The sequence below is a fragment of the Natrix helvetica genome (assembly GCF_964273705.1).
Source record: "Natrix helvetica genome assembly, chromosome: Z".
NCBI classification, from domain to species: domain Eukaryota; kingdom Metazoa; phylum Chordata; class Lepidosauria; order Squamata; family Natricidae; genus Natrix; species Natrix helvetica.
In genome coordinates, this window is record NC_138554.1 from 95,196,066 (window position 1) to 95,210,073 (window position 14,008).

General features: G+C 39.9%; 1 protein-coding gene across 1 annotated transcript in view; it reads right to left on the reverse strand.

The window, feature by feature from the left end:
- The window catches only part of KCNH8 (potassium voltage-gated channel subfamily H member 8), a gene marked incomplete at its 5' end in the record, with an annotated part of 204,572 nt that overhangs the window by 108,624 nt on the left and 81,940 nt on the right, over positions 1–14,008 (reverse strand). Inside the window, one exon of the mRNA XM_081971642.1 lies at positions 10,068–10,301. Within this exon, the coding sequence (XP_081827768.1) occupies positions 10,068–10,301 (234 nt within the window). The remainder of the gene's footprint in view (positions 1–10,067; positions 10,302–14,008) is intronic.

Consider the following 14,008-nt stretch of genomic DNA (forward strand, 5'->3'; position numbering starts at 1 on the left):
GTGGGCACACACTGGACCTTGTTTTTGTATCTGGACAGTGGACGAGTGATCTGGGAATAGGGGATCTAGTTATCACACCCCTGTCATGGTCAGACCACTCTTCTCTCCGGCTCGACTTTCCCGGCGCTACCCCCCACCGTGGGGAGGCGGAACCTGATTGTCCCAGATGGTTCCGCCCCAAGCGAAAGTAGGTAGTGAAAAAGGTAGTAATGTACAAGATATGAAGGAGGGAGGGGCTGTGGCTCCATCTGGGGACAGGGAGGAGGGAACAATATTGAAAAGGCTCAGGTCACAAAAATAAATGCATTTGAAATATTATTGTAATTGTTGATATACTAGAAAGTGACAAAAAAAGAGATGATTGAACACATGGTTGATATAATGTAGAACAAGGTTCTGTTTTTGCTTATCTTTTGTACGTTGTCTTTAACATTGTAAAAATTGTGAGATTTGGAGGGATTTCTACCACTGGCACGGGAGCTGCCAAAATTTTCTATGTACCTTTTTACCTTTCCCCATAAATGTTTAAAAACCAATAAAATTCTTTTTTTTTAAAGTAATTTGTCTCTGGTGCAGGACTCTTAGTGTACATGCAAAAAACGGAGTAATAATAATCACAATACTAATACAAATACCAACAAAGGGGGTAGTAAAGAAGATAAGAAGGATAATAATAATACTGCAGCTGTACAACATGGGTAAATATGCATAGACATTAGGCAACCGCGGGGAGGCGGAACCTGATTGTCCCAGATGGTTCCGCCCCAAGCGACTGATGGAACCGGATAGGTTCCAGACGGAGCTTGGGCCATTTCCTGTAGTCCTGACCCACTCCCGGACGGAGGACCTAGTGGCTGCTTGGAATAAGGCGACTGCGGGGGCCTTGGACCGGGTAGCGCCTTTGCGGCCTCTCTTGCGGCAACGAACCACCCTGGCTCCTTGGTTTACCGAGGAGCTGAGGATGATGAAACGCCACAAGAGACGCCTAGAAAGCAGGTGGAGGTCCTCACGCTCCGAATCTGACCGAACACAGGTAAGAGCCTATTTACGGACCTACCTTGTGGCTCTAAGAGCGCCCAAACGTAGACACTGTGCCGCTCTTATTGCGTCCACGGATAACCGCCCTGCCGCCCTGTTTCGGGTGACCCGCTCTCTCTTATTTCAGAGGTCGCGGGAAGCCCCTTTGCAGGGTAGAGCAGAGGAGTTTGGGGAATATCTGCAGGACAAAATCGATCAGATTCGGAGTGGATGGGCCCCCTTCAGTGGACCAGGAGAGACGTCGGAAGCAAGTCTTGAGACACCATGCTGGGAGGAGTTTGACTCTATTACCCCCGAGGACTTGGACAGGTTACGTGGGCAACTGTGAGCCACCTCATGTTTACTGGACCCGTGTCCCTCCTGGCTTGTACTGGCATCCTGGGAGGTTACACGAGGCTGGCTCCTGGGTCTGGTGAACGCTTCACTGGAGGAGGGGTCCTTGCCGGCCGCCTTGAAAGAGGCGGTGGTGAGGCCCCTGCTCAAGAGGCCTTCCCTGGATCCGGAGGAACTAGCTAATTACCGTCCTGTCTCCAACCTTCCCTTTTTAGCGAAGGTTGTAGAGAGTGTGGTGGCGCAACAGTTCCCACATCACCTGGAGGAAGCAGTCTATCTTGACCCGCGCCAGTCCGGCTTTCGACCCGGTCACAGCACGGAGACGGCCTTGGTCGTGTTGGTAGATGATCTATGGAGGGCCAGAGATAGGGGTTGTTCCTCTATCCTGGTCCTATTAGATCTATCAGCGGCTTTCGATACCATCGACCATGGTATCTTATTGCGCCGGCTGGAAGAGATGGGCGTGGGGGGCACCGTTTTGCGGTGGTTCCGCTCCTATCTCTCCGACCGGACGCAGTGTGTGTTGGCAGGGGAGCAGAGGTCGACCCTGAGGCCACTCACTTGTGGGGTGCCTCAGTGTTCGGTCCTCTCACCCCTCCTGTTCAACACATACATGAAGCCACTGGGTGAGATCATCCGTGGTTTTGGGGTTGAATACCATCTGTACGCTGATGATACACAGCTGTACATTTCCACCCCAAACCACCCCATCGAGGCCGTCGAAATGTTGTCCCGGTGTTTGGAAGCCGTGCGGGTCTGGATGGGGGACAACAGACTTAAACTCAACCCTTCCAAGACTGAGTGGCTGTGGCTACCGGCACCCTGATTTAACCAGTTGATGCCATCACTGGCCATAGGGGGCGAATTATTGCTCCCCGTGCAACGATCGCGCAATCTGGGCGTCCTCCTTGATGCCCGGCTGTCGATGGATGACCATCTGACAGCCGTGGCGAGGGGGGCGTTCCACCAGGTTCGCCTGGTGCGTCAATTGCGCCCCCTATTGGATCAGGACGCCCTACGCACAGTCACTCATGCGCTGGTGACGTCTCGCCTAGACTACTGCAATGCTCTCTACATGGGGCTCCCCTTGAGATGCACCCGAAGACTGCAGCTAGTTCAGAATGCGGCCGCGCGGGTTATCATGGGAGGATCAAGATACTCCCACATAACACCATTCCTGCGCGAGCTGCACTGGCTGCCTGTGGGTTTTCGGGTGCGTTTCAAGGTGTTGGTTATTATCTTCAAAGCACTCCATGGCATGGGACCTAGTTACCTGCGGGACCGCATCTCACCTCATACATCCCTACGACCTATCCGCTCTCACAGGGAGGGACTCCTCCAGGTGTCATCCGCCAAGCAGTGCCAGCGGGTGACGCCTAGGAGTAGAGCCTTTTCTGTGATGGGCCCAACCCTCTGGAATGACCTCCCTCCCGATATTAGAATTACCAATGACCTCCGCTCCTTCCGACAGAAGCTCAAGACTCACCTGTTCTGACTAGCTGGCTTAGCTGATTGACAGTTCCATCTTCCACTTCCTGGCAAACATTTTATTGGGGAATTTTTAAGGGAATTTTAATATTTGTATTTTAACTAAGAATTGTACAGTATATTTTTTACCTCCTCCGTCTACGTCCACGTCTATGTCTATGTCTATGTTCATGTCTATGTATTTGTATATGGTTTTAACATGACTGTACACCGCCCCGAGTCCTGCCTAGGAAAGGGTGCGGTCTAGAAATAAAAGTTATTATTATTATTATGGGTAAAGCACACAAAGTTATGTACAACATAATTTCAAAATACAGTATATCTTGCAACGTGGGATACAATACTGTCAAAATTTAGTATTACTGAATAATAATTTTTAAGTTAGGCCAAACAAGAATTCTACTGGGTAAATTCTCATTTCAGCCTATAACTGAAGTTAAAATAAGTCTGAAGGTGTCAAACATTAAATCCAGCTTTCCAAGCAAGCAATTTGGTATCTTTTCAGGGCACTATATAAGTAGATTTAATATAAATAGTATATTTAGGCAATGAATAGGAGAAATTTTAAAAGTTAAAAATGCTAATATGATGTTGAACTATATACCAAAGTTTTGGAATATAAACACAGTTTATTTGACATATGGGTATAAACTAAAAGAATCATATGGAGAATTTAGATATGTGATGTTATTCCAGATGGTAGAGAATTGCTGTTGAAATGTGTAATCTACATTTCTTGGAAAAGGAAGCATTTTCTACTAATTAAAGGATGCAGCAATGTGTGCTACTATCTCAGGTTTTGTGATATTTTACAATAATATTTTGAAATAGTGACTATGAGTAAGTATAACACATAATGTAATCTTTTCTTTTCTTTCTTAGATATATTTGGACCTTGATTCAGGTTAATTTTTTAAATTTTTCTTTGGGGAAGGAAATTTAAATTTTTTTGAATGGTTTTATTTTATTCATTTTCTATGTTAAGAATGTTTTTAAAAATTTAAAAATAATGTAAACTGCATATACATAAACTTTGTTGTCTAATTCATGAAAGTAAATATATCAAGTGAGAAGAAGGATTCTTTTTTTCTTGAAATAGGCAGGGAAAAAGAATATTGGAGATAAACAGATATTGCATTATATTATATTGAAAGTTTTCCAGTACAAAATTTGGGTGAGGATGGAGTAGAGACAGTGAACCCACAATCTACACTTCTATTTTTAAACCACAAGACTGCCACTAACCCCACAAGTTTGCTGCTGAAAATCAATGGGAAATTGCTGAATTCCAAAACTGTAATTTTTAAAAATATGTTCAATAGTAAAAATAAGATCCAAATTTTGTTTAATGTAGCATAAAGTTTAATTCACTTAAAAAATTCCCAGTTGCCAAATATTTCAAAAATGAAATAATATTTTTAAAAAATAAGAATAAGAATTCTTGTAAGCAATTAGGGAATTATCTAGGACACATTGCTGTCTACAAATGCCACATTTCATATAGTTTGGCAGAAATAGATACGAGGTATTGGAAGTGAACTGTCCTAGTGGTGGGTATATGTGCATGCATAATACCCAATAATTTAAGAAATTGGACTGCAGTTTCTGTATCTGCCCTAGGTTCAAGCATATCAAAGGAGTCAGAAAGTCAGAAGTATAGTGCAATCTCTGTTGTAGAAAAATATCAGTATCACTGAACATTTCTGAGAAAAAAAAAACCAGTTCTTTGCTAGAGAATCTGACAAAGGAGGCATGAAGAAATATCTGATTATAAATGGGACAGTTTGGGCTGTCAAATAAATATATGGATGGAGATTCTACTAGTAGATGAAAGACATATCTGTAAGACATGGTTACCTATATACTGCAAAAGCTTATTTTTATTTGTATATTTGTATTGTCACATTAACTCAAACAACAAATTTTGAATAAAGGTACCTAAAATCTGCTAACTTAAAGAATGCATTAAAAATTTGGAACCCATTTCTCCTGTGAAATTGAAATTTTCATGATGTTTACATCAGTTTTATTCATAACATTGTGACATTCAAATGTTCCCACTGTGATATAAACATGATTTCTAATACTGCCAGCTTCCCACAAGCAAAGTCCATAAGAAATCTGGCAGAAAGTCATAAGTCACTTCTGCTCCTGCTGTTTTGTTTTGTTTTTGCTCACCTGTGGTTGTTCTGTTTAGGTAAATAAATATTAATTTATTATTGAAATTTATTTGCCATTAAATTATTTTTTATATTTATGAAATACTGATATAGGATTATCCAACATTGGGATAAAGAAAATTCTAAAGGTTAGATTGTTAATTTAGCCACATCAGATAGTAATATCTCTCTTTCAAAGGATGACCCAATGGATCATAGAGTTGTCTCATTGCTTCCAAATTAAAAAATTGTTCAAATAAAATTATGTAAAATAGGGAAGGATGATTATATGATAAAGATACTTCAATATTTTACTGTAGAGACACTTATTTCTCTTTATTTAAAAACTGGGCCAAAGTAGTCATATATTTAAGTTGATCCAATCTTGTTCCAAACTGGCTTTATTTCTTGCACAAGTTTTAGGAAATGCTTTCTAAAAATAAGCACTCATAATTCATTTTACAACCTCCAGTTTTATGTAGGAGATTCTTTAAGAGCAACATTATTTTTATAAATCATTTTGAGCATTTTTAAACACACTGGTTAGTCACATATTTGTTGGTTCTAAAATCTTACATTAAGTGATATTACAGCCGAGAGATCATCATAGAAATATTAAATATGTTAATAAATGGTATAATTAAATAGATTTTATTTGTAGCCTGGAGTCTGTGTGGTTAAATTGATTAGTTCTTTATATCACTTTGGTATAGTAATTCTACTTTTGCGGCCAAAAATAATCAAAATTCTGGATATGGACATTTATTGAAAAACATCAGCAGAGACAAAGCTGACATGCACATCTAAGAAACAATATTCAAACTACATTCCCCATTGTCAGGATGTCCAGATATATTTATTCATAAAGTTTGAATATGACACAATTTATTATTTTCAGTATGATCCCTTGATTTTGATTTCAAAATTCGGAATTTACTGAATTTACTGAAACACAGAAATATTACTTCAAAGTCCAGATTTTTAAGCAATGTTCTCCCCAATCTAGTGTTCTGACTCTTGCAACTCTACTCACTTCCAGAATGTTTTAAAAAGTCACTCCAACATTACTATTTTTTCTTTATTATCCATTCTCTGCCACTCTTTTTTGGCAACTTCTAAAAGTACAACTTTACCTTAATTCAACCTACATCTTCATATTTTTAAGTATATATAACTGATGTAATATGTTATGCATATTAACAATATGTAGGCTTATTGGCATCTTTTAAAGGCAGATTACTATATTCAGGATCAATTGGCCATACACAAGGCCACAGAAGCATGTGCTTCAGTAGCATTATTGCTATTACTTTCTGTTTCAGAAGAGAAGCAAATATAGCGCCAACACAGGGGATATTGTATGAACATAATTTTGCATGCCCTACACATACATAGAAACAGGGGTGAAATTCAACAGATTCTGGAGAACCTGTAGCGGAAATTTTGAGTAGTTTGGAGAATTGGCAAATACCACCTTTGGCTAGCCCCAGAGTGGGGTGGGAATGGAGATTTTACAGTATCCTTCCCCTGCCACACCCACCAAGCCATGCCCACATAACGGGTAGTAAAAAAAATGAATTTCTGCATAGAAAACTGCATAGAAAGTATATAGTAATAGCATTTATGCTTAAAGTTCCATTGTGCTTTAGAGAACTCTCTGAATGTTTTGCAATGTAAGTATTATTTGCATATTGCCCTGAACAATCTAGGCCCGTGATGGCGAACCTATGGCACGTGTGCCGGAAGTGGCACGCAGAGCCATTTCTCCTGGCACGCGGAGCCATCACCAGTTGCTCTTCCGGGTTCGGGCGCAGCATCCAGCTGGTCTTTACGTGCATTGGCGTGCCAGAAAACAGAAGAGGAGCCGCCCGGTGCGCATGCGCACGCCAGGAAAATGACCTTGTTTTCAGTGTGCACATGCGCACGCAAAAAACACCAACAGGAAGAACAAGGGCCGCGCGTGCCAAAAGACGTGGAGAGGGGATCCCGGCCGTCGCTTAGTAGAGCAGAGCTGTGGTCGGGGTTTCCCTCCCTCCCTGCCCAAGTGGGCTTCTTGCGTGGCCCTCGCCCTCCAGCCCATGGCTCATCTGCAGTCCGAAGGGCTTGGCCGGCTCAGGCACTTCAGAAAAGCAGCGGCAGCCACAAGGGGAAGGGCAGGAGCGGCCAGCCGGTCCCTGCAGCCACTCCCACACCAGCCAGAAGCGGCACTGTGATAGCTGCCAGGGCTTCCCTCCCTCCCACCTAAGTGGGCTTCTTGCACGGCTCCAGGCTGCGCCTCTGATGAGGATCCGCGGTCCGGAGTGCTGCCGCTTCCAGCGGGATATATATGGGTGAGAACAGGTGACCGCCACCCCTTACTCCCTTCCCCAACAGCGGCTGTTGTCCTTTTGCTTCCACCCGGGATGCTGGCGGAGGAGCTGCTGGTGGGGAGGTGAGCTAACTGCAAAAAGACGCCGCCAAGGGCCTGGAAGAATATATCCCGCTGGAAGCAGCAGCTCTCCTGACCGCGGATCCTCATCAGAGCCGCAGGCTGGAGCCGTGCAAGAAGTCCGCTTGGGTGGGGAGGGAGGGAAGCCCTTGGCCGCCCGTCCTCGCCACCGCCACCCCTTCAGCCCTGGTACTGGGACGCCTTGGCAGCGCTCGCCTCACGCGGCAGCAAAGTGTGTGTGTGCATGTGTGTGTAATGGGGGTCTGGCTGGGACCGATCAGCTGAGAGGCTGGCGAAGAAGCGGCGCTTGGAGGAAGAAGGCAGAGATGCTGGCTGGCATTCGCTTCCCTTACTTTTCGCCGCCGCTGCCCCGGCAGGAAGGAGCATTACCACCCCCTCCCTGCTGGTTGCAGCCCAGGCCCTGCCTGCCCTGCTTAGCTGAAAGTGGCGAGGGAGCAAGACACACACACCACTTGTTGCCATGCAAGGTGAGAGCTGCTGGGGAGAAATCAGGGGGAGAGGGGGGAGAAGACCATCCCTAACAGAAGATTGTTTTCTGCTCCCCCTCCCAGATTTCTCCCCAGCAGCGCTGGTCTCGCGCGGCAACAAGCGGTGTGTGTGTGTGTGTGTGTGTGTGTGTGTGTGTAACGGGCTGGATGGGACTGATCACCTGAGAGGCTGGCAAAGAAGTCTTCCCCGCTGCCTCGAAAAGGCAGAGGGATAGTGGCCAGCGCTCATTTCCCTTCCTGCTCATCGCGCTCCGCCCAGCCTCTGCGCGCTCGCCCGGCCTTCACATCGCTGCCGCCTCGTGCCTGTTCAGGGACTGTCCCGAGGCTTCCCTGAAGCCTTCAGAGCTCTTAAAACGACCATCCGAGCAACCCGGAAGTCACTTCCGGGTTGCTCGGAGGGTGGTTTTAAGTGTTCCGAAGGCTTCAGGGAAGCCTTCGGACGTTCCCTGGAGCCTCCGGAGGGCCTCCGGGGGCCGGGGGAGGCTCTTTTCGCCCTCCCCAGGCTCCTATAAAGCCTCTGGAGCCTGGGGAGGGCGAAAAAAAGCATGCAAAAATGGGCGCGTTGTGCGCGCATGCGCACTGGGGGGCGCGTTGCATTATGGGTGCGGCACGCCCGCACACGACTCCCCCACGCTCCCCCCACTTATGGCACGCGAGCCAAAAAAGGTTCGCCATCGCTGATCTAGGCCCTCATCTGAATTTATGTGAATTTTTATTATATTGAATCTGAAAAATGCTCTACCTGGCTCACTAGTCTCTATATTCTGCCCTCCCCAATTTATGTGTTCCAAATGTGTTGCTTACCAACAAAACCAAGGTTATGATGGTTTTGTTGGTTATGATTTGGGGCAATTGAATCTAATGCATATTGAATTGGCATCCTTTATTCTCAAGACAGTGCTTGAAGCTATATAGCATCAAAGGTTTCTTATCAAATAATGTAATAATTAATTTAAAATGGTAAATGACCTAGTACTAAATTTTTGTGATTGACTACAGTGTGAAAATATTTGTCATTATTTTCATATTCTGCACATTGTTCTGCCTGACCTCACTTTTATTATTATCCTGCTTGACTAACCATGAGTTTATGTGTGCTGTATTTCAGAATAATACACCAGAATAATAAATTATTGAAGTTTATGCTATATCAGGTATATTAAAGATAAGGCTAGAATTATTCTTCTGAAATTTTTATGAATTCATTTTATTATGAATTGGTACAAATTAATTTTGATATACCTTAAAATTATACTTTAACCAGCATATTATATATATTTCAACTGCTGATTGGTGAAAACTACTTATATGAAATTGCAGATCATATTCTCAAAGACTCAGGAAGATAAAAAAAATGAATGTGAAGCATACTTAGTATTATACAATCATGCCTAACCTGATACACTTCAGATAGACTGAAATATAACTTCCACACTAGCATTATTTTGTCAGAAAAGTTAGTTGGTTTAAAGCACCTGGCAAAAGATTAAATTCAAATCAAGATTCTATCCTACTAGGTTAAAAAAAGTCATAAAAACATGCTGAATTATATTTTTGAATATATTATAAGCAAATGCATACCATAATATACATTTATTTCTATTTTATATACTATCTGGGCTTATTACATTTCCTAATTATAGGAGGTCAACCTTGCACCAGTTCAAGATTTAAAATTAAAAGAAAAAAAGTTTCACATTATTTATTACTATGTTCCAACATTTTGAACTCTTGTACAATAATCAATTAAATACATTTAAGTCTCTTTGGTAAATGATATATAGTACTATATGTAAAGGATCAGCACTAGAGACAAGGATAGTGATGATATATATTTTTCTTATCTATCTTATATTTTCATGGCCAGGTAAGAACATTGGTAGTAAAATGAATTTATAACTTTACTTTTAATGTTATTTATTTCTCAAATAAGCTACATATGAATAATGTATATCAAAGTATACCAATGTATTTATACGATGATATCTTGACTTTATCTTAGCTCTAACCTAATGGAGTAGCTAATTATTATCAAAACATGATTTAATGCCAGCACCATCTTTCTCCTAAATTTCTATCCATGTAAACACTATTTAATAAAATAAAACTCACGGTTCTTTTTATAAAACATGATCTCTCCTTTGAATTCCATTTTTTCTTCCAATGACTTTTCAATTTGGAGAATCATTTGCTCATTTGTTTCAGCACCATATAAAAATTTACAGCTGCAGCTCTTCTGCATGACTTCGGTTCGTGCAAATCCAGAAAGCTCACAGAAGCCATCGGAACAGTAAACTATGGGGAATCCTTTAGCCACCTGAGCATTGGCAAGAATGAAATTACTATCTGTAAAAAAAGACAAAAATACAATATTTATAAATATAACCTGCTTATTCCATGCCCAGCATACTTTCCCCAAAGGAAGTCCTCCAGATACTGTAAACCACAAAACCCAATAGTACCAGGCAGAATATTTCATGATTAGGAATGAGAAGTTCAGGTCAAAACATCTTAAAGGTGGCTGGTTGAAAAAAGTACAGTGTTATATTACTTCAAACACTTGTTAGAGCCATGGTGGTGCAGTGGTTAGAATGCAGCACTGCAAGCTACTTCTGCTTATCACCGACTGCGAGCAGTTTGGCAGTTCGGGTCTCACTAGCTCAAGATTGACTCAATCTTCCATCCTTCCAAGGTCGGTAAAATGAGGAGCCAGATTGTTGGGGGCAATAGGCTGACTCTGTAAATCTCTTAGAGAGAGAACTGTAAAGCACTTTCAAGCGGTATATAAGCCTAAGTGCTATTGCTATTGTTCACAACTGAATAATATAGAAATTCCAAAGTAGCTACTAATATATTAATGTTTTGAATGATCTTAATGGATATTTGAAAAGGATCACAAATATACAGAAAGCAAAGTTTTGCCATTTTATAGGATACAATAAATTTCTTACAAAGTTATTTTTCATCAAATTAAAAATAAAAGGAAACTATCACTGAGACATCTTGGCAGACGAAGAGACAAGTCCATTTTCAGTCATGGAAAGGATGTGGCTTATTACTATTAATCCAGTTAATAAGAAAAGTGTGAAGACGATTTAGGCAAGAATTCTTCCAGATGCCTCTGCTGAACCAATTGCATATTTTTTTCCTGCATCCATACTATCCATACTACTGATTTTAATTTTTATGAATGTATATTTATACTACTGAATCTTATTACAGGTTTACTGTAATAATAAGGCATTAAAACCAGAAAATGCAATTAAAAACTATAATAAATAGGAAAAAATAAAATACAAACAATCAACCGAAAGTTAAAGGAACACTAACTTCCAAAAACCATTTGGAAAATCCTTTCTTAATGTGTTTATGGTATTATCAAATAGACTCTTGGGGAAGGCTCCTCCATTAAATGGGAACTGCTATTAAGAAACACCAGCTCTGAGCACCGTCCTGTTTCTGAAGGTCATCTAACATTTTCAGGTTCTGTATTGAAGAATGTAGTCCTGATTTAGGGAGTATAAAAATCAATTTGAATTTTACTTGGAAACTTATCAGAAACTTATCTACTGTCTCTTGGTATAGCTGTCCCAAGATTAAGTTGGTTCTCACTCGCCAGTTGGACTCTACAGCAATTAGCACTCCCAGTTCCTAAGTAGCATTCAAAGCCAGCCCCCATTCAAAGTGTGTTACTTTACCAAATAAAATAATAATGTATCCCAGTGATGTCAGTAATTTAATATTGCCTGCTACTTAGTAAGCTTTTACAAAACCAAGTTAGGTGGGCAGGAAAAATAACTGGGCAATATTGCTTGTTGTCTACATGCCATGATCGTGTATATGCCTACTGCACAGTCAGTAGGATTTTAACTAGTTTTTGAATTGAATAATCATCACAGAAGAAAGTTGCATATTGTCTTGCAATAATACTCGTTTTTAATCTCCCCAAAATATTCCGAATAAACAAACATAGCTAGAAAAAAGGAAAAATTGATCCCTTTCTGTCATGAAAATTGATCGTACTAGTGAAATAGATATTTATAATGTATGAATTGTTTATTTGACAAAAACCATGTGAACAAGTAATTTCATCCTAAAGATATTTTCTGGCTTTTAAGAGATTTTTCATCTGTTCAAAGTTTTTTTTTAAAAAAATAACAGGGCTTTAATGTTGTGTCATTCTTGTTTTATAGAATTAATCATAAGACTTTTCAGCTGCCTTTCTTTTCTCAAATTGAAGGTATCAGATCTTTGATTCAAATCTTCAAGATTCTGGTTCAAATAATCCCCAAAGCTTTTCTTTGCTTCAGTCATTCTAAAAGGTGTATGTAATCAGGAAAAAAAAGTTTCAGAAAAAGTAAATTCCCCAGAAATCAGCTGCCCTGCTATCAGATCAGTAGAATCGTATTTTGTAAACATGGTAGAAGACTTTTGTTTTCTCTGCCGTCTTTATTGATCCATGGACATTCAAATACATGCTGCTGCTATTCAATAATTTAGGCAGAAAAATATCTCTGTATCAGTTTTCCATTTCTATATACCAGTTTATAATAAAGCAATCAAAGGATGACAATATTCCTATTTTGCATGGATATCTACTTCACTGTGTGACACAGGACATACAACATATACTTCACTGTGTATGGACATACAGGACATACAGCACATACTTCACTGTGTGACACAGGACATACATATAGCAAACATACATTAATTCTAGTTGAAGAGTGATCATGCTGAAAAATTATTTCCCCTTTTAAAATTTCAAATAGCTTCAGCTTAAGCCTGTTTTATTTTAACATTTTAAAATTATTTATTTATTATTATGGAATATTTCTATTCTAAAATCTAGTATGTAATTTATGATGCAAACTCTTCTACTGATAGGCTGTATAAACTCAGATTATTTTTGCATTGTGCTATAGGGTCCTTACACATTTATTAGCCCTTTAAAACCAAACCTACTGCTCCTCTTCTTGATTCTGACAATACATATACAAAAGCTCTTTCTGGAATTATTCACAATGTTTAAACAGATTTCATTTGCTGAATATATATCCACAAGCTATGTAATTCAATAATTGTTTGACTCCGCTAACCCCTTCTTTGCTTTCCTAAATGGAAAATAACTATTATTATCAGTTAGATGGCTTTTTATATGCTGCTTCTGCTGTCAAAACAAAATCAGATTCCATACTAGTACAAGAATTAAAATCATATGCTTGCTCTATAAATGGATGACTGAGACTTGTATTATAGTGAATGATAATGTTATCTAAAAATCATCTGTAACTTTCAAATTAATTTATTCCTGGATTTCTTCTTATTCTCTCAGTTAATTCAGTATGAATTACACGAAGCACAAAGGAACACTGAATAGATTAAAAGGGATTTTAGGCCATGCTAATTAATTATAAAAGGATTTCAACATCTTTTATAGCATAAAAATGCCAAAAGAATGTAGGAATAGTATAAAAACTTGGCAAGTTTTATTAATGTAGATCTAGAATGTCTGCATAAATCCTCTAGGATATGAACACCTCGCTGATCTATAAATTTACATACTATTGAAATAGTTTTCTGGCCATTATGATGTACTCTGAAATTGTAGGCAAAGATTTTTATACTACATGGAAACCTATAAATCATTGGTATGTAGCATGCACATATTTTACAAAGAGAACTTTTAATATTATTTAACATTCAATAATTAATAGCAATACCACTTAGACTTATAGTGCTTTAAAGCCCTTTCTAAGCAATTTAGAGAGTCAGCATATTGCCCCCAACAATCTGGGTCCACATTTTATCAACCTCAGAAGGAGGGAAGGCTGAGTCAAACTTGACTGCTTAGAATCGAACTGGAGTTAGCAGTGCATTAGCTTGCAGTTCTGTATTCTAACTCTTTTAAGCACAAAGGTCAATATTTTTTAATATCATACAAAGGCATATAAAGAGAAAATATTTTGGTTAATGTATATATTTTCTAGCTCAAAATAAAGAAAATATTATATCTTATTCTAACATTCTGATTCATAATTTCCACTTTAACA